Source organism: Elephas maximus, chromosome 22 (assembly GCF_024166365.1).
Source record: "Elephas maximus indicus isolate mEleMax1 chromosome 22, mEleMax1 primary haplotype, whole genome shotgun sequence".
NCBI lineage: Eukaryota > Metazoa > Chordata > Mammalia > Proboscidea > Elephantidae > Elephas > Elephas maximus.
Window position 1 is genome coordinate 25945003 of NC_064840.1, and position 27848 is coordinate 25972850.

General features: G+C 48.2%; 1 protein-coding gene across 2 annotated transcripts; it reads right to left on the minus strand.

Annotated features, from left to right (window-relative positions):
* Positions 1–574: 574 nt before the first annotated feature.
* Positions 575–27736, minus strand: SEC14L2 (SEC14 like lipid binding 2). 2 transcript variants are annotated; one of them, XM_049866480.1, is made up of 12 exons: positions 27552–27736; positions 25409–25484; positions 18582–18625; positions 17984–18043; positions 17542–17730; positions 16762–16857; positions 16512–16572; positions 15775–15858; positions 11012–11118; positions 10790–10929; positions 10480–10649; positions 575–2389 (listed from the first exon to the last, which is right to left on the minus strand). In XM_049866480.1, exons 1-12 carry the CDS (start codon positions 27603–27605, stop codon positions 2259–2261), a joined length of 1212 nt encoding a protein of 403 aa, XP_049722437.1. In that variant the 5' UTR covers positions 27606–27736; the 3' UTR covers positions 575–2258. The 2 variants fall into 2 exon arrangements, with proteins under 2 accessions (XP_049722437.1, XP_049722438.1); XM_049866481.1 differs by lacking the exon at positions 10480–10649 and having other exon boundaries at positions 2276–2389; positions 27552–27734.
* Between the last annotated feature and the right edge of the window lie 112 nt (positions 27737–27848).

Genomic DNA, 27848 nt, shown 5'->3' on the forward strand with positions numbered 1-27848 from the left:
GGCAGGCAGTCCTGGGTTCAAATCCCTGCTGTGCCGTGTATTAGCTGTTGGCCTTCCTGAGCCCCAGTTCCCACGTATGTAAAAAATGAAAGTAGCCGGTATTTACTCAGCGCTTATTGTACCAGACTCTCTTCTGAGCACTTTCCACCAATCTTTGCAACAACCCATGGCGGTCGTTGCGTGGTACCCAGTAAAAAAAAAACAAAACCTAGTAGGCGCTCATTAAAAACTTAGGCGCTTATTAAGGATTAGCTTTTAGTATAATCAAAAATGGGGAAAATGATTGATTCCCTATTAAAAGCCACGTTTTCAATCCTGGGCGCCACTGACATCGTAGGGTCGCGTAAGATGACCCCCGGTCAGCGGCGACCTGGAGAGGAGCTGGGTTCCGGGGTTCAAAGCGGTCCCCAGCCCTTGAAACACCGGCAGTACTAGCGCGGAATTAGGAGACGGTCCCTAACACCACGTGATCGCCGCTCTTCCACCTCCCTCGCACTCCCGGTCCCAACCCACCGCAGGCGCGGCGCGCACTCGCCAGGACGCGCACTTTTCCGCGCGCACGGGGTATCCTGAATGGGGCGGGGCCTCTGCCCTCACCGTGAAGGCGGTAACCACTATTAAAAAACCCTTAGAAAAAATGGCGGAAGACAGCCCAGGGGCTGGGCCAATCAGAAGGCAAGCTGGCCGTTGGGCCCTAGGTAAAGCTTACGCTACAGCCGAGCACGAAGCGTTTCTGCGCATGCATTCTACTTGTTGGGGAAGCCGTTGCTGGGCTCCTGAGGCAGAAGTTCTGGCCTCTGAGTGAAAGGCAGCGAGGAACGAGCATCGGTATTGAATTCCACGCCCTGTGCACTGAACGTTGCTTTATTCATTGGTTAATTTTCCTAACAGAATGTTGTAAACCAAGGTCGGGATGTCCTCCTGAGGAAGCTGGCTGGGGCCATGGCTCGTCCGCATCAGCCCTGCCCAGTCAAGCTTCCCAAGCTGGGCCAAGGCCTGGGTTTCTGAGGGACAGGCGTTCCCGCGACGGGCCGGGACGCCGTCCCATGTTCTAGGCAGCCCAGGACCTGGCGTTCATCCGCAGAAGGGCGTGGTCTGGGTTAAGTGCTGTGGTTGCCCGAAGGGCCAGTGTCCTCCAGCCCCCGGACAGTCGCCGACCGTCCCCATGGCCCGTCCCTGCTTGGAGGCCCCGCGGACGGAGGAGCTGGGGGCCTGCGAAGCGGCCTGGTGCTGCACCAGCCCCTGGTTCTGTAAGATGCTGGCCCGGCCGTTGGCTTCCTGCCCTGCGTTTCCCAGAAATGGGACTGCCAAGACCCCGCTCAGGTCAGGAAGCGGGCTGGCGACCCGGAGGAAGACTCAGACTGGGAAATGCCCTCTCTGTGTGCTGTTGTTATGATCCCACGTGTCATTTTTGTCTGGGGTGCTCAGCAGGAGGGTTACTTGGTGAGAGGCCAGCGGCAGTGAAAGGAGAATGAAAGGCCCAGGGCTCATTCCCACCCCAGCCTCCCTGGCTTTTCACTGGGCTGGGATTCCTCGAGGTAATTTCCCTTGTGCTTTATTTGCACTGGAGGACAGCGGCTGGTACCTAAGCTCACTGTTTCAGGAAGCTGAGTCACTGACAATCACGAGTAATTACAGTGGCACCCAGGAGTTGCTGAACTTCTGAGGATGGGGGAGAGGCCTGCTTATCTACCCTTGAGTGGGAAGATCTATGCCGACTCAGGCCACCTCCCAAGATCTAAGAAAAGCCCAAAGCTACCTAGGCCTCAGTGATGGAAAGTCTGGAAGGCTCTGATCACCACCATAATTCTAGCAACTGGCTAACTTGCTACTCCTCATTGTGATCTAGACTTACTTGTTCATGTGGGAGCAAGTTCCTCCCCTAGAGCTGGCTTCCCTGAAATACTAGGTCTCAATCTCTCCCCTTTTTCTAATTTCTTCCCTGCTGTCACCCCAAGGTCCCCTCTCCCTGTCTTAGCTGTCACTGGACAGGTTAAGTTGGCACAGCGTATGAGATCAATAGATCCTGTCACGGTGCCCAGCCCCTGGGACTCCTTAGTAATTTCGGAAGCAAGAGATCCACTCCAGCAACTCTTTCTCTCCCTAATTCTGAAATGAAAGCTCCTCAGATCCAGCCTAGGATCTTAACCTCCAGCCCAGTTTCTTTGGGCTGCAGAGTGCTAGGAAAATGACTGCCACTAGAGGTGGAAATTGACAGGGAGACACTGAGGGGGCCAGGCCTGCTATGGGAGGAGGTGTTACTTTGGGGTGGCTGCCCCCAGCTGTTTCATCTTTTCTTCTGAGGCTTTGTCTGGAAGCAGGACCTCCACAGTGAAACTGACCTTCTTGGCATGAATGAAGCTGTAGGTGTTGTCAAACCGCAAGACATCTGAAGAGAGGCAGAAAAACCAGACATTCAGACAGTTCTGACAAAGGGCTTGGGACAGCGATTATTGTTGATTTTTGTTGACTAAGCAGGCAGTATGGTAGATAATTGCATGAAGGTGGCATAACCCACGGTCCTTAACCTTCTGAAACCTAGTCTAGCTGGGCTGACAAGATATTCATGTACACACGCACACACACACAATAAGAACATGCCAAGTGCCATGTCGACAGGAGTGACAATCATTTCTGTAGCAGTCTGTAATCAGAGGGTCCTGTAAACTGAAATCAGGTGAAACGCTTTCCAAAGGAGCTTGAACTGGGCCTTGAAAAGAGGCAACAGAATTACATAGTAGCAGCAACAATAGTAGTAGTAGTAATAGTAATAATGGCTATTTGTGCATCTCCACTATGCCCAGCACTGGGTTGGTAATCTGTTATTTCACTATTTCTTGAAATAACTCCATGAGTTAAGCATCAGCCCTGTTTTATATACAATAAAAAAGAGATCATGTAATTCCTGTGTCATGGAGTTAAGGAAATGATGGGCCTGGAATTTCAGATTCAGAGCCCCCACTTTACCCATCAGTCCCCATTGCTTCCTTTGTCCTACCAGCTTAGGCCCAGGAAAACCCAGTCCTATTCGGCCTCTGATAAAAGGTAAATGTGCAAATTATTTGAACCAGGAATTTATCTCACAGAAAGATAAATGGACAAGAATGTCATTGTTAGGTGCCGTTGAGTTGGTTCCAACTCATAGCGACCCTGTGTACAAGAGAATGAAACACCACCCTGTCCTGTGCCATCCTCAAGATCATTGTTATGCTTGAGCCCACTGTTGCAGCCACTGTGTCAATCCATCTCGTTGAGGGTCTTCCTCTTTTTCGCTGACCCTCCACTTTACCAAGCATGATGTTCTTGTCCAGGGACTCGACCCTCCTGATAACATGTCCAAAGTATGTGACACAAAGTCTTGCCATCCTCATTTCTAAGGAACATTCTGGTTGTTCTTCCAAGATAGATTTGTTCATTCTTCTGGCAGTCCATGGTATATTCAATATTCTTCACCAACAACATAATTCAAAGGCATCAGTTCTTATCTGGTCTTCCTTATTCATTGTCCAGCTTTCGCATGCACACAAGGCAACTGAAAACACCATGGCTTGGGTCAGGCGCACCTTAGTCCTTGAAGTGACATCTTTGCTTTTTTAACACTTTAAAGAGGTCTTTTGCAGCAGATTTGCCCAATGCAATGTGTCGTTTGATTTCTTGACTGCTGCTTCCATTGCTGTTGACTGTGGATCCAAGTAAAATAAATCCTTGATGACTTCAGTCTTGTCTTCGTTTATCACGATGTTGCTCATTGGTCCAGTTGTGAGGATTTTTGTTTTCTTTATGTTAAGGTGTAATCCATACTGAACACTGTAATCTTTGATATTCATCGATAAGTGCTTCAAGTCCTCTTCACTTTCAGCAAGTAAGGTTGTGTCATCTGCATATGACAGGCTGTTAATGAGTCTTCCTCTAATCCTGATGAGTTCTTCATATAGTCCATCTTCTCAGATTATTTGCTCAGCATAGAGATTGAATAAGTATGGCCAAAGGATACAACCCTGGTACACACCGTTCTTGATTTTAAACTACAACGTCCCCTTGTTCTGTTTGAACGACTGTCTCTTGGTCTATGTACAGGTTCCGCATGATCACAATTAAAAAAAACCACAATTAAGTGTTCTAGAATTCCTGTTCTTCATAATGTTATCCATAATTTGTTATGATCCACACTATTGACACAGTAAAACACAGGTAAACATCTTTTGGGTATTCTCAGCTTTCAACCAAGACCCATCTGACATCAGCAATGATATCCCTTTTAACACGTCCTCTGGCTTAAATTTCTGGCAGGAAAAGGCTTGAATTTCAGGCAGTTCCCTGTCAATGTACTGCTGCAATTGCTTTTGAATGATTTTCAGCAAAATTTTACTTGTGTGTGATATTAATGATATCCAACAATTTCTGCATTCTGTTGGATCACCTTTCTTTGGAATGGGCACAAATTTGGATCTCCTCCAGTCAGTTGGCCAGGTAGCTGTCTTGCAAAGTTCTTGGCATAGGTGAGTGAGCGCTTCCAGTGCTACAGCTTTGTTGAAGCATCTCAATTGGTATTCCATCAATTCCTTGAGTCTTGTTTCTCGCCAGTTCCTTCAGTGCAGCTTAGATTTCTTCCTTCAGGACCATTGGTTCTTGACCATATGCTACCTACTGAAATGGCTGAACATCAACCAATTCTTTTTGATACAGTGATTGTGTATTCCTTATATCTTCTTTTGATGCTTCCTGCATCATTTAATTTTTCCCATAGAATCTTTCAATATTACAACTCAAGGCTTGGATTTTCTCTTCAGTTCTGTCAGCTTGAGAAATGCCAAGTGTGTTCTTCCCTTTTCATTTTCTAATTCTAGGTCTTTACACGTTTCATCTCGAGCTGCCCTTGAAATCTTCTGTTCAGCTCTTTTACTTCATCATTTCTTCCTTTCACTTTAGCTCCCAACATATGTCTCTTTTTACATCCATTCTGGTCTTTTATTTCTTTCCTGTCTTTTTAATGAGCTCTTGCTTTTTTCATATATTATGTCCTTGATGTCATTCCACAACTCCATCTGGTTTTCAGTCATTAGTGTTTAATGAATCAAATCTATTCTTGAGACAGTCTCTAAATTCAGATGGAGTATACTCAAGGTTGTATTTTGGCTCTCATGGACTTGTTTTAATTTTCCTCAGCTTCAACTTGAACTTGCATATAAGCAATTGATGGTCTGTTCTGCAGTCAGCCCCTGGCCTTGTGCTGACTGATGATATTGAGCTTCTCCATAGTCTCTTTCCACAGATTTAGTCAATTTGATTCCCATATATTCCATCTGGTAAGGTCCACGTATATATTCATCATTTATGTCGTTGAAACAAGGTGTTTACAATGAAGAAGTCATTGATCTTGCAAAATTCTATCATGGGATCTCCGGCATCATTTCTATCACCAAGGCCATATCTTCCGACTACTGATCCTTCTGAATTTTTTACATTCCAATCCCTAGTAATTATCAATGCATGTTTGATCAATTTCAGTGTGCAGAAGTTGGTAGAAATCTTCAATTTCTTCATTTTTGGCCTTAGTGGTTGGTGCATAAATTTGAGTAATAGTCATATTAACTGGTCTTCCTTGTAGGTGTATGGATATTATTCTATCACTGACAGCACTACTTCAGGACAGATCTTGAAATGTTCTTTTTGACGATGAATGTGACCCCATTCCTCTTCAACTGGTCATTCCCGGCATAGTAGTCCATATGATTGTCTGATTCAGAATGGCCAATACCAGTCCATTTCAGCTCACTAATGCCTAGGATATTGATCTTTATGCATTCAATTTCATTTTTGATGACTTCCAATTTTCCTAGATTCATATTTTGTACATTCCACATTCTGATTATTCATGGATGTTTGCAGTTGTTTCTTCTCATTTTGAGTCATGCCACATCAGTAAATGAAGGTCCCGAAAGCTTGACTCCATTCATGTTATTAGGTCATCTCTACTTTGAGGGGAAACCCTAGTGGCGTCAGTGGTTAAGAGCTACAGCTGCTAACCAAAAGGTTGGCGAGTTGGAATCGACTTGATGGCAATGAGTTTGGTTTTTAGTTTCTTCTATTTTGAGCAGGCAGCTCTTCCCCAGTCGTATTTTGAGTGCCTTCCAACCTGACGGGCTCCTTTTCCAGCACTATATCAAACAGTGTTCTGCTGCTAGTCATGAAGTTTTCACTGGCCAGTTTTTTCAGAAGTAGACCACTGATTCCTTTTTCCTAGTCTCTCAGGCTGGAAGCTCCGCTGAAACCTGTCTACAAGGGTTAGCCTGCTGGTATTTGAAATACCGGTGGCAAAGCTTCCAGTATCACAGCAACATGTAAGCCACCACAGTACGACAAATTGACAGATGCGTGGTGGTTTGTAATAATACAGATTGGAAAAAACTCGGATGTTCCTCAAAAGAGAACTGCTTAAACAGATTATATCGTACTTCCGTATGATAGAATACTATTTTGATGTAAAAAGGAAGAAGTTAACACTGTAAGAAGTGACTGGGGAAGCTTCCACAATATATCTGAAGGGCAAAAAAGCAAGTTGCAGAACAGTTTGTAAATAGTTTGTAACATCTACTAGTAACACTCAGGGGTTTGTACTAAAGGGAAAGTTTTTCTCAAATCCTGGTAAGTTCTAAAATTTCAAAATTTTCTTCAAACATACACTGAATGACATGTATAACTCCTGTGAATGTATATGTCCTGTAAACTATGGAAACACAATACTTTTAAAGACATGGAAAATATCTGACAGGCTGTCACGGACTGAATTGTGTCCCCCAAAAATATGTGTATCAATTTGGCTAGGCTGTGATTCCCAGTAATATGTGACTGTCGACCATTTTGTCATCTGATGTGATTTTCTTATGTGTTGTAAATCCTATCTCTATGATATTGATGAGACGGGATTAGTGGCAGTTATGGTAATGAGGCAGCATTTAATCTACAAGACTGGAGTGTGTCTTGAGCCAATCTCTTTTGAGATATAAAAGACAGAAGTGAGCAGAGAGACAGGGGAACCTTGTATCACCAAAGAAACAAGAGCCTGGAGAATAGCATGTCTTTGCATCCCGGGTCCCTGTGCTGAGAAGCTGCTTGACCAGGGAAAGATTGATGACAAGGACCTTCCTCCAGAGCCAACAGAGAGAGATAGTCTTGCCCTGGAGCTGGCACCCTGAATTTGGACTTCTAGCCTACGAGACTGTGAGAGAATAAATGTCTGTTTGTTAAAGCCATCTGTCTGTGGTATTTCTGTTATACCAGCACTAGATAACTAAGACATAGGCTAACAGACAAGACCTGTTAGCTGCGGTTCCCTCTGAGGAGAGAAAATAGCCATGCAATTGGCAGAGAAAGCCAAACCCTGGCAAAGAACAGACTGCTTTTAATCTAACCCCGTTTCTTTGAGAAGTTGTTCCATTTCAGTCAAACACCCCTTTTCAAGAGAATGGAGTGTGAAAACAAAAACACCAACTCCGCCCCTTCTCTATCCTGGTCTTCTCTCCCCTTTCCCAGCAAACAAATGTGTATTTAATCCTGAAATTTAACCCTTCCCCTTTCCTGCCCTGAATAAAACACATAGTTTATAGACTGTGGGTAGACACAGCACCCACCCTTTCTTCATGGTGTGAAGTGAGTGAATTAGTCACCTCCTTCTTTCTGCACCAGAGGTCCTTCAGGACCAGGGGTTCCAATGCAGGCACTTCTGCAAAGAGGGAAGCTTCCATCTGCCCTGGATGAGGAAGCCTTAGCAACCAAAGAGTTGGGCACACTGGAGAAGAGGTCGCTGAGCTGCTTGGACCAAACGGCAAGCTTGAGATGGCTCTGTCTAGAATATTTTGTCCTCCGAAACAAGGAAGAGGCTGTTCTGAGGCACAGGCCCAAGGGCAGCACAGTCACTGCAGCGCCGAGTCTACATGGTTCATTTTGACAGTCATCAGACACTCTGGACTCGTAGAGCCCCCAGAGATCCTCCCATCTAGGACTCCGTAACATTTTTTGGGTAACTGACTCCCTTGAGAATCTGATGAACCACAAAATCGCAGATCCCTGGATCCTATCACGGACCCTCTGGGGAAAGGTAGCATTCTGAAGAGGTGCCTCTAGACAGAGTTTGATGCAATCTTGCCCTCTCACTTATGTATTGAAAAAACATACGTTCTTCTAAGGTAGCTTCCTTTTATTTTTCTTTTATATTACAGATGTGACACTATATTTTTAAAAACATGTAGGTTGGTCATACTACTATGAATTTCAGAATAGTAAAAGTGACATTAGAAATTATTATGAAAGGGGAGTGTTTGGTCTTTAGGATTTAGAACCAGTGCTAAGGGGGAGGGGTCCATGGGCCCCAGATTAAGATATCCTGCTCTAGTCCACTCCTTTCATTTTAATGAGAAGGCAAAATCTCATCATTTAGAGACACTTGAGAGTTAGTGGCAGAGCTGGGCTCAGCAATCAGGTCTCTTTTCACACGCAGCAATGCCTGGAAGTACTATTTAACCCTCATATGGTGATTCAAGCCTTCTGGACCACACTGTACATTCCTGCTGGACAGAGTCCAGAACTTTTTTTCTGAGGCTCTTTCTATGCTTAGTATTCTACACTCAGTAGGGCCTCAGTAAGTATTAGTTGAGTGAAAAAAAGTGATATCAGTTCAGACTTTGTTTCTCCTCCTCAGTAAGTTAGTATTCTTGGACAAGGACCAGAGAGGCCTGGGAAGGTTAATGTGCTTTTGCAACTGGAGTTGAATTTCTCCACAGATGATTATGTTCCGCTCTGCAGGGGTCACCTAGTTCTCCAAGGGCATTGCCCTCCTCAGGTGAGCTTGCAACCTAACCCGGGTTTTCCCTGGGCTCAGGTTAGCTGAGCCAAACTCCATACAATAGCTGAGCCCACCTCATTGTCTTTACACCTGGGAAGGGCAAATGGATGGTATGGCCTGACTCTGCTCCTCCTGGGAAGAGGAAACAAGCAGATCAAGGCCCTGCAGGCAGATGAAGGTTTCTGCTGGGAATGCAGCCAAAAGGAGCTGAAACGAATTTGAGATTTGCAAACGTAAGCCTGATTAAGTTAGAGCTATGATCTTTTCTCAGGCTGTGTCCTTCAGAGACAATAGAGGCAATAAAGGGGTAACGGACAGTGCTGGGAAATGAGTAGTGTGGCTGTGTGATCTTGGGTAAATCACTTCCCTGGCCTGGGACTCTACCTTCTCCACAGTCAAATCAAGGGATGGACCTGATAATCTCCAGGCTAGTCTCTGATCAAGAGATCCATGACCAGGACTGTAGGATTCTCTGGTGTTTCTGTCTCTTGGTCTTTTACAAGCTACTTTCTGAGAGAAATGCATCCCTTCTCTGTACCTCAGCATCCCCATCCATTAAAAAAACAAAATTCAAGCTTGTATGTACAAAGTGCTCTATCCGCTATGGATGACAGTGTCTGGGCTGGTGCAAAGCCTTTATTCTTGCTGAACCACACAGTCTACGCCTTCTCCCCCAGAACGTGGCTGCTCACTAACGAGAATACACCCCCTCCCTAGGGAGCCATATTGTATCACAGAGCAGCTGTAAGGAGGGGGCAGTAGAGACTGACGGTTGCCTGGGATGTGGGCGAGGTGGCAGAATCTGAGGTTGGGTGATGTGTGAACACAGCCAAGACATCTGTGGGACTAGTTCAGATCTCTTGGTGGTGCCTACCATGGAAATGGGGCACAGAGCTTCTCCATCTCCCAGCACTATCTCAGGGACAACCCCTCTCCCCTAGGCCTTGCCCTGCTAAATAATAATGGTGACTACACTCTGTTGGCTGCTCACTATATACCAGGCTAAGTGCTACACAGGCCTTATCAATTTTAATCATCATCGTATTCCCGCGAGGCAGAAAATTTATCTTCATTTTAGCCATCAGGAAACTGAAGCTCAGGGAGGTTCAGCCGCTTGCCTAAAGCAAGCCTGATAAGCCCTTGCTCTCACTGATTTTTCCACACCTGGCCCCTTGGCTCTGACAGAACAAACTGGAGATTTGATGGGCAGGGGTGGGAGGGTGTTTATGTGGTTTTCCTGCTTGTCAATGTGGCTATTATAAACAAGCTGGGTCACCTGAACAAGTCATTTCCAAGCAGGGCTTCAAACTAATTCATTCTGGCTCGAACCCCTGCTGAGAATTTGCATTTCTAACAAGTTTCTCACTGAGAATTTGCATTTCCACCCCAGATATACTGTATCAGAATCCATCTTTAAACAAGATCCCCAGTGATTCTTAGGTATAACTTCCTGGGAACAACTGTTTGAAGCCCTGTTTCCAAGCCTAGGTTTCCTCATCTATGTAAGGAGAGGGGTGAACTGATGGAGGACCACTTCTAGCTCTAACAGTCTGAGATCATAAATCCATGGGGGAAGGGGGACCTTACACACAGGGATAGGGCAAGGGACTCAAGGCACTGCCAAGACAGATACTTACAGATGCCAGGATCGCTGCAGGTGAGAGTCCCGTCCTCTGGCACCATGTGGGCATTGTACCTCTGGTTAGACAACACCTCTGTCATCTCCCCTGCCCGCTGCCGCTCCCCCATCTTGGTCTTCAGGAAAATCCCAAAGCCGATGTCTGCCCCATCCGATGCGAACTGCCACCTGCAGGGTATGCCCACCCATTTAGACATAATCCTTCCGTGTGTGCCCTCTCTGGAGTCCTGGCACCAGGACTTCTCCCACCTCAGGCCACTGGTGCCTACAGATGTGAGGTTCAGGTATCCTGGAAGGCATCCCCCTACCTGAGGACACAGCCAGGGAAGAGGATCTCATACTCCACTTGGTGAGAGGAGCCACGGGCAATCTGCACACAGTGTTCATACTGCTGTTTCACCTGGTCTCGCACGTAGTACTTCTTGGGGATGTCACCCCCGTAGTTGATCTAGAAGCAGAGCATGAAGTAAGCTAGAATACAGATTTGAGCCAAGCTCCCTTGTTCATCTCCAAGCCCTGGTGGCCTATACCTTGGATTTGCACTTGGGGTTTCCGTCAGGGTCAGTCATGGTGCCCCCATACTCCACAGGCAGCTGCTCAGGGCTAATATGTTTCAGTAAAACCTCCTTCCAGTTTGCTGGCAGGAGAGGGAAGGAAGGAGAAAGACACGTCACCACTAGGCAAGAGTTCAAGGCCCTGGCAGTCTACATGAAAGAGACAGAAAAAAATCTCCCCACCCTCCCACATACAGCACAGGCATTAGGAGCAGTAGGGACGTGATGTGTACACAGTACTGCGGGAGGAGCCATCACCAGAGGGTTGCCTGACCCTGGACCAGGCATCAGGAGACCTGCGTTCCTGTCCTCATGGCCTCTGACCAGCTGTGTCACCTTAGAAAAACCACTTCATTCTGAGCCTAGCTAAGAAGAGAGGTCCTGTTCCTCCTGCCCTCCAGGGTTATGGGAATGAAGTAAACCAAGTGCTTGACAGGGCTTTGTAAATTTTAAAGTGCTCCACAGGTATAAGAGTATATCATCACGCCCAGGAAGGTGATCCACACATTTGAAGGAAGCAGGAAGGGACAGAGAAAGGGGGTAGGGCATTCCACGCAGAGGGAACATCATGTGTGGAGGACAGGCAGGCCTGAATCAACCTGCACTGTTCTGGTTAGACTGAACTCCATAAGGGTGGCCCCTGTGCGTCTTGTTCCTCACTTTAGCCCACATATGGCCGTCGCAGTCATTGCTGACTGACCGAATGCATCACTGTAGTGTGACCTCTCATGTGGCTGACCTTTGCTTTCTCCCAGGTAGTTTCACTTCTGTTGTTCTGGGCCGTTTATCTGCCAGTGATTTGGCTTATTATTTTTCTAAGCAAGCCGTTTTCCTAGCTAGAAGAGTACGACTCCAGTGCAGCCAATGCTGAGAACCACTTCTCCACCAATCCAAATTCCTAAACAAATTCCAGCCAAGTACAGTATTTTGATACTGGAACCCTTTGCATGCTGACTATATAGACTACATATCGGCCGCAGCTCCAAGCCATGGGGTACAACCCAGCGTCCTCTGCCCTCGTGCTGGCTGGAAACCTGTATGTCTGTCCAGGGTCCTCCAGCCCTCAGGTGGACATAAGACGATGCAACTCCTGGGAACACAGTTTCTTGTGGTCTTTGGATGATTTAATCTGTGCTGCTAAGCTCCAGTGACCATCTCAAAGTGAATTTCTTTCCTCCTCTGTTGAAGAGTCTGTATCTTCTCAGCCCAAGGCGGGTTTGGTTGAAAGAATTTCAGGTGTGGGTGGAGAACAGGCTGACTCTTCTATACAGCTCTGCTGCCAGGAAACCACCCACATGGTGGGTGGCAACAGCAGAAAAACCAAAAATCATAAGCCTTTTGCTCAGATTTTGTATTTCTTCCCCCAACTCAGCTGGAGAGTTGGGATAAGGCCAAGAAGATTATTCCCATCTTACAGAGAGAGTAACTGAGGCAAAAAGAAGCAGAACTTGCTGTCAGAGCTAGGACTAGAACCCAGAAGTCCTACATTTTCCAAACAGCTTCTCTCTCCATGCCAGTGTCTCACTAGCCCACGTATGGGAAAATCTCCACTTTTAATGTGTCATCTAGGACAAGAGCTAAAGCTGTTTACCCTTCCCGTCCAGAAACCGTCAGACTCCTAATACCTACTTCCAAGTTCAACTCTTTAGGTGGGATCAGGCCTTCCATGAGCCAGTCTAGTCTACCTTTCTAGCTCTTTCTCCCAGCACTTGACTTCATGCTCCAGCCAAACTGAACTCCTCTCTGTCTGTGGCTGACTTGACTCCTCTTTGTCCTCCTTGCTGGGTTTTGGGTCATACCTTCCCCTGTGCTCTGATGTTCTCCCTGGTTTCCCGCATATCCAATCCCTGTTTACCTGCTTCTCTGCCAACCTCATTAATCAATCCTTCTCAGTCTCCCTGGTGGTTCCTCTTTTTCTGCCTGCTCTTGAGTTTAGATAGTCCCTAAGGCTCCATTGTCAGCCTCTGTTCTTTGGTGGGCAGTCTTATCTACTTGAGAGGTTTAGGCTACTGCCTAGATTTGATGATGCCCGAATCTTCAGACTGAAGTTCTCTCCTAAACTTCAGGCTCAAGTATTCCCACTATCTGGGTATCTCCCCAAGCCCATCCAAACCCATTGCCATCAAGTCAATTCTGACTCGGAGCAACCCTGCAGAACAGAGTAGAACTGCCCCACAGGGTTTCCAAAACTGTAAATCTTTATGGAAGCAGACTGCCACATCTTTCTCTCATGGAGCTGCTGGTGCATTTGAATGGCTGACCTTTCATTTAACAGCTGAACACTTAAACCACTGTGCCACCAGAGCTCCTGTATATCTCACAGGCCCCTTAAATTCAACTTTAAACTTTTTCTTCCAGTTATACAAAATGTATGTTGAACTATCACTATCAATTCAGTCACACCAGACACCAGGGAGTCGTTTTAGATTCCTCATTCTCCCTTACTTCCCACATCTAGTCAATCGAGTTCTGCTGTTTTTCTTTTTAAAGTCTTAGGCCTATTCTCTCCTCTCGAGCCCCTCTGCCACTGCCCTGGTTCAGGTATGTAATGCCCCTTGTATGGACAATAGCCACAGTGTGCAAACTGGCACCTGTGACTCTGTGGATCGGTTCTTCACAATCTTGCTAGTATGATATGTCTCAATTTAAAATCTGATCATGGCACTCCCCTGCTCAGAGCTCTTCTCTGGCTCCCAGTGGCTTGCACAGTCATGTCTCAGCTTCCCAGCATGGTGCCCTGGATTCTCTGTGACCTGGATCCTGGTCCTTTTCCAGCTCATCTCTTGACACACTCCACAAAAACTACCTATGCCGTGCTGTTGAAGGTCTTAGCTCAACGCTGTTCCTTCTGCTTTGCTTCATCTGGCGGACGCTTACTCATTCTGCTGCATTCAGCTCAGGCACCCCACCTACATGAGGTGAGGTGAAGTGAGTGCCCGCTCACTGTTCCCATGTACTTTGTGGTCCCCTCCCTCATATTTACCATGTCATACTGTCACATCTGTTTGTGTCTCCCTTCCTCGAGAGGCTGGAAGCTCTTCAAAAAGCTTTGTCTTAGTCATCTTTGCAGCTTCAGCACTTAGACCACGGCCTGGCACATAACATAGTAGGTGCTTGTTAAATGAAGCCACTCCTACTTGCTCCCAAGTGAAAGCAAGCTCTGCTTCTAGGACTTCCGTGGTGCCTTCTCTTGCCTTTCTTAGTGTCCTTTGTAGCTTGTCACAGCTTTCTCTCTATTGGTCATCTCTCTTGCTATTCTGTAAGCTCCTTGAGGGCAAGGACTGGGGTTTCATTCATCTTTGAATCTACAATGATGAGCCCAATACTTTCTTCTAAAGTAAGAGAGTTCTCATGAAAACAAATAGGAAGGCTCTGTCCCGGCTTGCTCCTGGGTCCCAAACCAGCAGAGGGAGCCTTCGCCCCTACTGCTATGGCCACACTTCTAAAACCAGCCCCAGTATGCTGAATGAAGTAAGTCACAAAGGAACAAACATTGTATGAGACCACTATTACAAGAACTCAAGAAAAGGTTTACACACAGAAAAAAACATTCTTTGATGATTACGAGGGAGAGGAGGGAGAGGGAGGGAAAGTCACTAACTAGGCGGACTTTGGTGAAGGAAAGGACAACACACAATATAGGGGAAATCAACACAACTGAACCAAAGCAAAAGCACAGAAATTTCCTAGACACATCCAAACACTTTGACAGACCTAATAGCTGGGGCTGGGGCTTGGGGACCACAGTTTCAGGGGACATATAGGTCAATTGTGTAACATAGTTCATTAAAAAAAAAAAAGTTCTACATCTCGCTTTGGTGAATAGCATCTGGGCTCTTAAAAGCTTGTGAACAGCCATCTAAGATACATCTATTGGTCCCATCCCACTCAGAGCAAAGGAGAATGAAGAAAACCCAAGACACAAGGAAAATATTAGCCCAAAGGACTAAAAGACCACATGAACCACAAACTCTACCAGCCTGAGATCAGAAGAACTAGACGGTACCCAGCTACCACCACCAACTGCTCTGACAGGGATCACACAACAGATACTCCCGGACAGAAAAAAAAAAAAAGCAGGAGAAAAATATAGAACATAATTCAAATTCACAAGAAAAGACTAGACTTACTGGTCTGACAGAGATTGGAGGAACCCCCCAAATTACGGCCCCCAGATACTCTGCTAACCCAGAACTGAAAACATTCCCGAAACCCAGTTTTCAAAGATTAAACAGACCTATAAAGCAAAAAATAACACAGGGGAGGAATGTGCTTCTTAGTTCAATCAAAAATACGAGTCCAAACGGGCAACTCCTGTCCAAAAGCAGGATGAGAAGGCAGGAAGGGACAGGAACTGGACAAATGGACACAGGGAACCTGGAATGGAAAGGGGGAGTGTGCTGTCGCATTCTGGGGATTGTAACCAATGTCACCAAACAACATTTTTTAATGAGATAAAAAAAAAGGTGTGGCGGGGGGAGATACAGGGCAGGGAAACTATAGTACTGGAAAGGGAATAAACTGAACACAATTAAAGACAATGTTGACACATTGTGATAAATGTAACTAATGTCACTGAACAATTTGTGTGAAAATTGTCAAATGGGAACCTAACTTGCTGTATAAACTTTCATCAAAAACTCAATAAAGTATTATTAAAATAATAATAAAAAAGAAAACCAGCCCCAGTTTGGGACACAGATCATTGGGTGGAGTTGAGAAGAGTCTAGACCACTCACCTCCCAGGACCATGATCTTCTTACGAGTGTCCTCACTCAGGAAGGGTTTGATGAGGTTATAAGCCACAGGAAACAGCTTGGGGGCTGGAATAGAGACCAGGAGATGAGGTCGGGAGCAGTGCCTGGTCTAGCCCTAACGGTGTCCTCCAGAGCCCTCCCTACAGCCCCCAGTGTAGGTCTACATGCCCCTAGTGCTGTGGAGCCTGGAAAGGCTGCCCAGGGTCTGTGGTTCAGCATGCCTCTTACCAGCCAGGAACCTCTGAGTTCCAGCTTCCTCATCTATAGAGTGGGTAGTCAAACTTCTCTTTCTATCTCACTCAGCTTTGTGACTTAAAGGAGGTTGTTGTTCTTAGTTGCCAATGAGTCAATTCCAACTCAAGGCAACCCCTTGTGTGCACAGTAGAACTGCTCCATAGGGTTTTTAAGGCTGTGGCCTGTTAAAAGCAAATCACCAGGCCTGTCCTTCCAAGGTGCCTCTGAGTGGGTTTGAACCGCCAACCTTCTGGTTAGTAGTCAAACACTTAATATTTGCACCACCCAGGGACTCCTTCACAGGACGTAGTAAACAAAGAGATTTGTACATTTTAAAGTGGTCTGCACATGTAAAAAGTCAGCCTTCTTAGCACAGGCTTAGGCCCCCTTCTTTGGCTCACTCCATTTTACTCTTCTTAATCTGCCCCAGTAACATTTTGGCCCTCTTTCCCATTTGGCTTCCTCATAGGAAATTCCCAACTTACCTTTAACAACAAAAAGACGCTTCAGTGTTTCGGGATAATTTTCCTCAAACATGCAGAGAAACTGTGGAAACAAAATCACTGATTCCTGCAGGCTCAGACCTCTGCCAAGGAGAGATGCCCTGCTTCCTCCAGGCTAGCATCTGTCCCTATCGCCTCACCCATCCCTCAGGGTATCGGAGCAGAGAGGCCCAACTCCCTCCGCGCTCTCTTCTGCCCTCTTGATTCGTTGGACATACCCTAGCCCCCTCACCTCTCCGTAGGCCTCCACAGCAGGCTTCCAGAGATGCTTGAGGCCAAGCCCCTCGCAGTCATAAATCATGGTGATGGTCTCTATCTTCTTCCCCACCTGCAGGGAATGGAGGAGCAGTCTCACCCGGCTGCTCCACGGCTGACACCCACCCAGGTCAGGGCAAATGCTGATGGCTCCACACGCTGAAGAAGCAATTCCATCTGGGCAGGGCTGTGCCTAGGGTCTTCCAGACTGAGATAATCAACCCAAGCCACTCTTCCTGCCCAGGTCTCCGCGTTCTCATCTAGATCTAGGTGGATCTAGATTAGATCTGAGGTTCCTTCTGGTCAGCAGTTTGACCTGTGGTGGCCTTCCTCTGAATTGCTGAGGGCCCTTGTGTTGCCACTTATCCCTTAGGCACAGATCCTCTCTGTCCAACCTAAGAGAGTTGGTCTGTGACAAAGATTTTACTAGCCCCAGATAAATGACAGAGATAAAGATAATGTAATGAGTTTATTTAAAAGTAAAACTTATTCAATTTAAAGGACTGTCCTTTATTCTGAGAGTATGCCATTCCTGTAGCTTCTGGGGTTAATTATGGCGATAACAGACACTTTGTTTAAGGCCTTAGTTGGCAAAATGAAAATCTGGCAACATTATGTCAGTCCCTAAAATCTGAAATTTCAGTGGTCCAAAAGTCTAGGCCTAAGCCCTGAAGATGTGCCCTGTGTGACATCCCTGTTTCTGCTTGAATGCCTCCACCAATGGTTAGCTCATTTTCAACCGTGGTCATCCACCCACCTTTGTTGTTTGTCGGCCACATTCCTGCAGAAGCAGCTCACAGTCCCGCATCTTGGTCCTGAGCAGGTCCTGTTTGGTGGCTGAGAACAGCAGTCCCTTGGCATCCAGAGGTCCGATGATATCGTACCAGACTGGGCAGCCATCCAGGTCATAGCCACACATACCCCCTGACAGATACTGTTGGATTACCTGGGCAGAGACAGTAGAGGTGCTTGGTCTGCTGGCCCAGGGCACTCATACCATCCCTGTACCACAGGGGCTGACCGTGAGCTCTTCAGCTTCTTCCCCCACACCCCTCCTCTGGGTGACAATGAATACCCACACTGGAACCATCAGGCATTGTCACACCTTTCCTCTGAGGGTCTCAGTTCAACAGATCCAGGACACAGACTGGGGTCTAATAGGCCTAGAGTGGGCATGGGGCAGGATAATGTGTCCTCACCTCTGGAGGTTGCCAACTGATGATGCTGTCAATGTCCTTTTGCTTTCGGAACTCCACATGCTGCAAACACAGAGTTAGGGATCAAAAACGGGGGCGGGGGGGACCCCTTAATAGGCATCTAGCAATAGGTGACAACATGAACAGACTTACAGGTGAGTCATTAGAAGGCAATAGGCAGGAATGATAGAACAGATGATAGAATTCTTGGCTAGCCCAGAACTCTGAAAGCTGTTTCCATGACAGGGAATGTACTGGGTCCCAAAAGGACAAGGCCAAGGATGGATTACCCAATATGCAAGGTATGCCCAAGTCTACTTGTGCTTACTTACTAATCTGTACTACACATTTTCACCACAGCATGTGAAATTGTGCACTACAGATTAGTTAAGGAAACATAATTAAGCCTGTGTGTCCCTTGCTTACTGGTTAATCTGCCCCTGGGTAAGATAATTCTGGTTGGCTTAACACTCAGGTATGTCACACAAGCCAAAGGCTACAATTAGGATGGGTGGGGTGAGCAAAAGAGGTCCAGGCAAGGTGTGATTCTGATGGGGAGGAACTGAGGCAACAGTGCGATGCAGAACCAAATGGATCTCACCTTCCGGAGCATGGCCTCTGACTTCTGCAGGTCAAAGCTTCTTGCTGTAACAGGGAAACATGGTCAGAGTCTGGATGTCCAACGATGGGGAGATTTCCCTAGTCCCATGCTGGGGCCGGCTCCTCTCAGTCATCTCCCTAGCTGACTCTCAAGGTCATCCCACAGGCAGAAGCTAATGCGAGGACCTTCAATGAGGGGTTCTAGAAAACCACAGCTCCTGGGTTTATGGGGACAGCAGGTCATGGTTCAGGGCAGTTGGGGGCAGCACTGTGACTTCAGGGTCAAAAAAGTTTTACCCTACTGGATGCAATCAGGTGAATGGTCTTATCTCCTCTCAGGCAAAGTGAACTCTGGGCCCCTTATCAATTGGCCTTCCCCCTTACATGGACAAAGCTTACTCCATCCAGACCTGAGAATCTGACCCACAGGTCAAAGATGAACATAGCTGTCCCGTAATCTGAGGCAGAGAGGGAAGAACATCCCAGTGGAATAGAGGGGTTGCTGAACCCCCTGCCACCCTTGTCATGTCCTCAAAGGACCCATGTATACACAGAAGGCACCCAAAGACCCTCCTCCCAGAATCCCTAGAGGGTTTTGGAATTAAAGTTCGTCTGGGCCACCCTTTTATTATATGCATTGTTGTTGTTGTTAGGTGCCGTCAAGTCGGTTCTGATTCATAGCGGCCCTATGCACAACAGAACGAAACACTGCCTGGTCCTGCGCCATCCTTAAAATCGTTGTTATGCTTGAGCTCATTGTTGTAGCCACTGTGTCAATCCACCTTGTTGAGGGTCTTCCTCTTTTCCACTGACCCTGTACTCTGCCAAGTATGATGTCCTTCTCCAGGGACTGATCCCTCCTGACAACATGTCCAAAGTATGTAAGATGCAGTCTTGCCATCCTTGCTTCTAAGGAGCATTCTGGCCACACTTCTTCCAAGACAGATTTGTTCGTTCTTTTGGCAGTCCATGGTATATTCAATATTCTTCACCAACACCACAATTTCGAAGGCATCAACTGTTCTTCGTCTTCCTTATTCATTGTCCAGCTTTCACATGCATGTGATGTGATTGAAAATACCATGGCTTGGGTCAGGCGCACCTTAGACTTCAGTGTGACATCTTTGCTCTTCAACACTTTGAAGAGGTCCTTTGCAGCAGATTTGCCCAACGCAATGCGTCTTTTGATTTCTTGACTGCTGCTTCCATGGCTGTTGATTGTGGATCCAAGTAAAATGAAATCCTTGACAACTTCAATCTTTTCTCCGTCTATCATGATGTTGCTCATTGGTCCAGTTGTGAGGATTTTTGTTTTCTTTATGCTGAGGTGTAATCCATACTGAACGCTGTGGTCTCTGATCTTCATTAGTAAGTGCTTCAAGTCCTCTTCACTTTCAGCAAGCAAGGTTGTGTCATGTGCATCACGCAGGTTGTTAATGAGTCTTCCTCCAATCCTGATGCCCCGTTCTTCTTCATATAGTCCAGCTTCTCGGATTATTTGTTCGGCATACAGATTAAATAGGTATGGTGAAAGAATACAACCCTGATGTACACCTTTCCTGACTTTAAACCAATCAGTATCCCCTTGTTCTGTCCGAACAACTGCTTCTTGATCCATGTAAAGGTTCCTCATGAGCACAATCAAGTGTTCTGGAATTCCCATTCTTCGCCGTGTTATCCATAGTTTGTTATGATCCACACAGTCGAATGCCTTTGCATAGTCAATAAAACACAGGTAAACATCCTTCTGGTATTCTCTGCTTTCAGCCAGGATCCATCTGACATCGGCAATGATATCCCTGGTTCCACGTCCTCTTCTGAACCCAGCCTCAATTTCTGGCAGTGCCCTGTTGATATACTGCTGCAGCCGTTTTTGAATGATCTTCAGCAAAATTTTGCTTGCGTGTGATATTAACGATATTGTTCTAAATTTCCACGTTGGGTTGGATCACCTTTCTTGGGAATAGGCATAAATATGGATCTCTTCCAGTCAGTTGGCCAAGAAGCTGTCTTCCACATTTCTTGGCATAAACGAGTGAGCACCTCCAGCGCTGCATCTGTTTGTTGAAACATCTCAATTGATATTCCATCAATTCCTGGAGCCTTGTTTTTCGCCAATGCCTTCAGAGCGGCTTAGACTTCTTCCTTCAGTACCATCGGTTCCTGATCATAAGCCACCTCTTGAAATGGTTGAATATTGACTAATTCTTTTTGGCATAATGACTCTGTGTATCCTTTCCATCTTCTTTTGATGCTTCCTGTGTCGTTTAATATTTTCCCCATGGAATCCTCCACTATTGCAACTCGAGGCTTGAATTTTATGCATAAACCCCAACAAATTGTCCCACCCAAACTTGAGCACAAAGACCTCACTGCCCCCTGCCCCAACCTGCTCCCAGATAATCAAAGCTGCCTGTTTGCAATCAGTTCTCCTTGTTGTACTGAACTGAGATCCACTCCGGGGGCACTCCGAGAGTATCACATGACAACCCTTCCAATCCTGGGGAATTCCGTGCTGCCAGCCCAAGTCTCCCCTGCAATCATGCTGCCCATCTCGGGTCCATCCAAATCACTTTCTTTTGGATGTTTTCCAGTTTGCCAGTGCCCCCTCTTAAAGCGTTCTGTCTAAAGCACAGCAGCAGGTGTTGTCTGCCCTTCTCCAGTAAAGCCAAAGAGCCTTCTTGGTGGCATGTCACACCTTTCACTCAGGTGGAGCTTACAGTAAACTGAAACCCCCAAATCCTTTTCACCTGTGCTACTGCTAAGCCTCCAGCCCACGTATGGACAGGTACTTTTCTGGTCCTTAAATCCATCCCTCTCAAATTTCATCTTGTTAGTCAGCTTCATGTCAACCTTTAAAGACCTTTTGAGATCCAGATTCTGACCAACTTTGCCATCGGACCTGTGAATCGCCCCTCGCAGCTGCATGTTCTTCTGTGGATTTGATCGGCAACTAGATCTGCTGACAGCCCCGGAACTTGAGCCAGACAGGCTGCCCTCTGGGCTATTGCTGGGCCCTTACTCAGTACTTCCCAGGAACAGCCACGTACATTCCCTAACTGTGCTGTTGGGAAGTCCCATCCTCTCTCTGTAGCCCACGGTTGCATCACAACAGACATGATTCAATGTCACATGTCACTGGTGCTGAAGACATGTCTGCAAGGCCAAACACCCTTCACTCTTGGGAAGTTCTTCTGACTACCCCTCTTCACATGCCATCGTGGCAGCATGGGGCAGGTTTTAGAATCATATAACCTGGGTTTACATCCCAGCTCATCCGTCTTGTCTCTGTTTGACCTTGGTCACGATACTGACCATCTCTGTTTGAATCATCTAATATGCTAGCAACACTTGAAAAATGCAAGGCAACACCTTCTCATGAGGAGGGAGCCCAGCTGGACCATGATCTTCCATAGGAACTAGGACATCCTACTGTGAGGAGAGCTCTTATCTTCCTAGGGAACAGAAGCAGTGGTAAACTGTGAGCCCCTTATCTCAGGGGAGGCTCTCCAGTTAACCCTTATTTGCCACAGTCTCCCCAAGGTGCCACTTGCTCCTGGAGTACCCTGCTGTGTGCATCCCCAGGCTGCTGTGTCAGGCCTCTCCAGGGCTCCTGCCGCCCTACTCAGGGCAGCTCCAAGTGTGGCTTGGTGCTTGTAAGAGAACTCAGCTTTGGGGCAGATCACTTGCTTGATCACTCTGTACTTCTGTGAAATGGGGAGACCCAGACCTGCCTTTCTTCCTCACGGGGTTTCCAGGAAATGATGATGGAAGTAAAAAGGGTTTGAGAACAAAGGACCAGTTTGACAGCAAGTCCCCCCCACCCCCCTTTATTTTTTTTATCTTGCCATCTGGCTCCTCCTTCCTGAGGTGCCCAGAGCTCAGCCCCAGTCAGGCAGAGGAGGCAGTGGGGACTTTTGTACCTGCTCTCAATGCCTGGCAGCCACTAGAAAACAGCCCCACGTGGAGGAAAGGGGGGAAGAGTGGAACCTGGAGCTCCCACCTAGGTTAGAGGAAAGCATTCTTCTGCTGTACAGATTACAAGTGTTTCCTTTAGAATCAAAGAGTCAAAGAGAAAATGTTTCTTTAAAAATAAAAAAACAAGGAAAACACTAATTGAAATTCGTAGTAGGGTCTGAGCAGCCAGACACCAGGCCTGAGCGCCCGCCCAGGAAACATGGGGCACAAATGATGCACCAGGGAGCCACTTCCTCAGGGGGCAGCTGTGGCTTACTGGAAAGGGTGTGGGCCCGGGAATCTGGAGCCCTAGGCTTTTGCCCTCATTCTGCTCCTTATAAGCTGTGTGTCTTTAGGTAAATCCCCTCCCCTCTCTGAGCCTCAGTTTTCTCATCTGACCAGTGAGAATGAAAGCACTCTCAATATTCCCATGAAAGTGTAGACTGGGCCTCCTTAAAGGGCCAGCTGCAAGATGAAACAGGGCTTCCAACGGGTTCATCCTGGTTCAAACCCCTGCTGAGAATTTGCATTTCTAACAAGTTCCCAGACAATGCTAATACTAATGGTACTGGTTAAGGACCAATTGTGAGAACCACTAGTAGAGCAGTACTTTTCAAAATTTATCATACGTAAGAATCACCTGGGTGAAGAGAAAAGCAACACACAATACAGGGGAGGTCAGCACAACTGGACCAAAGCAGTTTCTTGAATACAACCAAATGCTTCGAAGGCCAGAGTAGCAGGGATGGGGGTCTGGGGACCGTGGTTTCAGGGGACAACTAGGTCAACTGGCATAACAAAATGTATTAAGAAAACATTCTGCATCCCACTTTGGTGAGTGGTGTCTGGGATCTTTACTGCTAGCAAGCGGCCATCTAAGATGCATCAATCAGTCTCAACCCACCTGGAGCAAAGGAGAACGAAGAACATCAAAGATACAAGGCAAATATGAGCCCAAGAGACAGAAAGGGCCACGTAAACCAGAGACTCCATCACCCTGAGACTGGAAGAACTAGATGGTGCCCGGCTACCACCAATGACTGCCCTGACAGGGAATACAACAGAGAATCCCTGAAGGAGCAGGAGAACAGTGGGATGCAGACCTCAAATTCTCTTAAAAAGACCAGACTTAATGGTCTGAGACTGAAGGGACCCCAGAGATCATGGTCCCCAGGCCCTCTGTTAGCCCAAGACTGCAACCATTTCCAAAGCCAACTCTTCAGACAGGGATTGGACTGGGCTATGGGACAGAAAATGATATTGGTGAGGAGTGAGCTTCTTGGTTCAAATAGACACATGAGACTATGTGGGCAGCTCCTGTCTGGAGGTAAGAAGAGAAGGCAGAGGGAGACAGGGTCTAGTTGAATGGACATGGGGAATACAGGGTGGAGGTGAGGAGTGTGCTGTCACATTAAGGGGAGAGCAGCTAGGGTTACACAGCAAGGTGTGCACAAGTTTTTGTATAAGAGACTGATTTGACTTTTAAACTTTCACTTAAAGCACAATAAAAATTTTTTTTAAAAAAGAATCACTTGGGGGTCTTGTTAAAATGTAGATTCTGATTCAGTGTATCTGGGGTGGAAATGTAATTTCTTAGCAGGGGTTCAAACCAGAAGGACCCAGTTCAAAGTCCTGATTCATCTTGCAGCTGGGCCTTTAAGGAGGCCAGTCTTCCCACTCTCTCCACCCACCCCTTCAAGCTACAGCCGTTTGGCAAAAGCTGGGCCAGAAATTCCTCCAGCTCTGGAAGGACTCTGCTGCCACCCCCATGTCACCCCTCCCCCCTCTCTAGGCAGGCTGGGTGGGTGGGTGGGTTTGCAGCTTTTTTGGGAAAAGGAACAAATGGCATTTCCAGAAGCATGCTAGGCCCCACGTGGCTCTCCCGGCTGCACCTGTGCTCGGGTGTTTGCTAGCAGTTCCTCAAGAGTGTGTCAGCCGATGACATTTCTGGGGAGAAGAGGAAAATATATCTCCGCACCTGTCCCAGGACCCATAGAGAATGTATGTATATGTTTGTATAAGTAAATAACCGGGTGTGATTTGTACTTAATACTTTGGAGTGTGATTCTGCATCATACCTTAATTTCTGGAATTTTCTTTATTACTCCTACATCTGGTAATAAACTTTCTATAAACTTTATGTCAGAAGGACCAGAGAGAGTGACGCATGATGTGAATTACAGAGAGGAGTGGGAAAAGAACAGAAAGATTTCAGGAGTTGGGGGCATGCCGGTAGCACCCCTAATGCTAATAGAAACGAGTATGCTTCATTTTATGTACAGAGCTTTGTCAAGTCACGTCTTGCAACAGGCATGGCACCCTGTCTGGTCCTGTCCTCCCAGAAGAGGAGCCTAGGCCAGAGGTTTGCCTCCAGCCCAGGTTGCCACAGTGAGGCCAGGGCAGAGCTGGAACTAGAACTTGGGGCTTCTGGAGCCTGGCCATGGCTTGAGAAGAGTCTTGTCAATACAGGTCAGGCTGAGCTCCCTTGCCCAGTGCACACTGCCCTCCTTCAAGCTGCCCAACAGGGCGCAGAGGGTTCTAAACTCAACCATACCTCCTACTTTTCACGTGGGCCTTTCTCGCTTCACTTTTCCTCCACCCCTTTCCCCAAGTCCATCAGAAGAGTGAATTTATTAAGAGGCATGAGAAGAGCGCCAAACTGGGAATCCAGAGACCTGGGTTCTAGTCTTTTCTCTCCCCGAAGCTCACTCACTGTGTGATGTGGGGTGAGTCACTTCACTTCTCTGAGCCTCAGAGGGTTGAAGGAATTTAATTTCCACAGGACTTTTTGGCTGTAAAGGTTGAACACTCCAGATTCTCAGACTGCAAACAAGCCCCTGTCCCCACCCCCCACTGCCCCTCTTCCCTCACCTCGGAGCCAACGCAGGAGGAAATAGTCATCTGGATTCGGCAGGGTGGGCAGCACATCCTGGACATTCTCCCGAAACTGTGGGGAGAGGCAGCTGGGTGAACGGCAGGTCCTATCCTGACCACCCTATGCCCAGGACTCTGCGTAGGGGCCTTTGCTGACCCCTCTTCAACGAAGGTCAACTCATAGACAACGGCTTCTCACTTGTGCTGTGTGGGACACTTGGCCGGTGTAGGGTGGCAGGGGAGGAGGTGGGAAGAGAATTAGATCCTGTCCCAGCCTCGCTGCACACACTTCCACACCCTGGGCTGGTGGGGAGGCAGGCGTGTGCCCAGCTAACTGTGACAGCAGGCACTCTGGTACATGCCACAATAAAAGTTATCACTGGACCAAGCATTCACCATGTGCCCAGCACTGATCTGGCACAGTATCCTATTCATTCTTCATTCAGGGTCCCTAGAGGTATTGCTGTCCCCATTTTACAGATGAAGGAATTAAAGCTCAGAGAGTCTGAGTAACACGCCCAAGGTCAAACAGCTAGTAATTAGCAGAGCTGGAATGCAAAGCTGGGTCTGTCCAAGTCCAGAGCATACTCTTTCCATCGTTATCTCCTGCTCTCTTCAAAATGGACTGGCTGAGGAGCAGAGGGAAGGGAGACTTTGATTCTGACTGGAGCCAGGAAGAGGATGGTCTCCTGGCTTGGAGCACGGGGAGGGAGGAGGACAATCCAGGTGGAGGGAACAGCATGAGTGAAGTCATGAAGGTGGAGAAGTTCAGGGAGTATCAAAACAAGGGACTGGACAGTGACCCCAGGGATGACACACACCACTCACTACTCTGAGGCAAACAGGCCCCACGTGCTGTCTCCCAGCCTCCAGCTCCTAGCCACTTGCTTTCCCTGGTCATTAACCCCACAGAGCAGCCCCAGCGGGGACCAATGAGGATTGGCCACCTCTGCCCCATACCTAGGTCAGCCAGGGATTCAGGCCACCCCAACAGCTCGCAGACCCCTAGGAAAATTGCTCATCCAGGGCCCAGGCATGGGGCCACCCCTTACCAAGAGCCCTCCTACCCAGCCCTGGTTGCCAGTTTAATCACCACCTAATCCCTTCTCTGCCTGACTCCCCTGCAGGTCAGCAGCAATAGCTGGAGCCTCCCTCTCCAGCCTCCCTGTGGGGGAGGCCCAGTCTGGGACAAAGCCTCCATGTCCTTATGGGGTGGGTCCTTAGGCCCTGCTGCCATGGCACGAGACAGCTTCCCCCCTTCCCGCACTCCTTCCCAGAATGGAAAAGTGCCCAGCTTTGGAGCCTCCAGCTCTGGCCCCAAGAAGTGCCAGCCTCCCCTCTCCTCAAGTGTGACCGAGAAACGGAGATGTGGGGTGGGAAGTCCAGCCCTCAAGTTGTTGCCCTCCTCCTCTGCTGTAGGCCCAGGTGCCAAGGCAAAGCCAGGCTCACCTCTGCCTTCTGAGAAGCATCATACCCAAGTCCCAGGCCAGGGAGGGGCCTGGGTTGCAGGATAGTGGAAGGCTGCCCCTCAGCTCACAGTAGCCCTGACCCAGTGAGTCTCCGGGAGCCTGGGCTTCAGACACAGAGGAACTCCCTTCAACATCATCTAATGCCACCTCATTTCATCAGGAGCAGAAAGACTCACAGAAGGCCAGGGTTTTGCCCAAGGTCGCACGGCGATTTGATGCTGCAGCAGTGGCTAGGATCCGAGTGTAAGGGGCTGTCCGCCCCTTCCCATCGCGCCACTACCCCGAGGGGAGGAAAACCTCCCGGAAATGGGAGGAAACCTGGGACCTTGCCCCTGCCCCTGGGCCCAGTTGCCAGTGCCGACAATGAATGTTGCCTTTGTGCCCTCAGCTCCCTCCGAGGGCTCCCATGAAACCACTTCTTCCCAGGTGGCACCGCCAGCGCTCGCTCGGGGCTGGGGCGGGGGTGGCGAAAACTTCCCGGGACCCCTCCTCGGCCAGCGAGAGAAGGAGGTCGGAAGGGGCGTCAGAGGGGCGCTGGAGGCAGGTGCGCCGCCCCCCGCTCCCGCTCCCTCCGCCGCCCGCCGCATTTCCCCTCGCTTCCCATCTCTCAGCTCCTCGCCGCCGCCGACGGGCGAGGGCCCCGGGTGGGGCCGGGCCCGGTGAGGACTCACCTTGGCCAGGGCCTCCTTCTGCTTGGGGCTCAGGTCGCCGACTCTGCCGCTCATCGTGGCTCAGGCTCCGGCGCAGCGCTTGCGGCAGCTGATGGGGCCGAGACTCGCTCTCCGCGGCCAGAGCCAAGTCCCAGCGTTTTGCCGGGGCCTCGGGGCGCGCGGCCAAGGCCCGCCTCTTAAAGGATCCGGGGGCGGGGCGCCAGGGGCAGGGGAAGGCATGCCCGGCCGCCCTCCTGAAGCCTGAAGCCCTGCAAGGAGGCCGAGGCAGGAGGACGCCAGCAGGTGGCCTGATGGCAA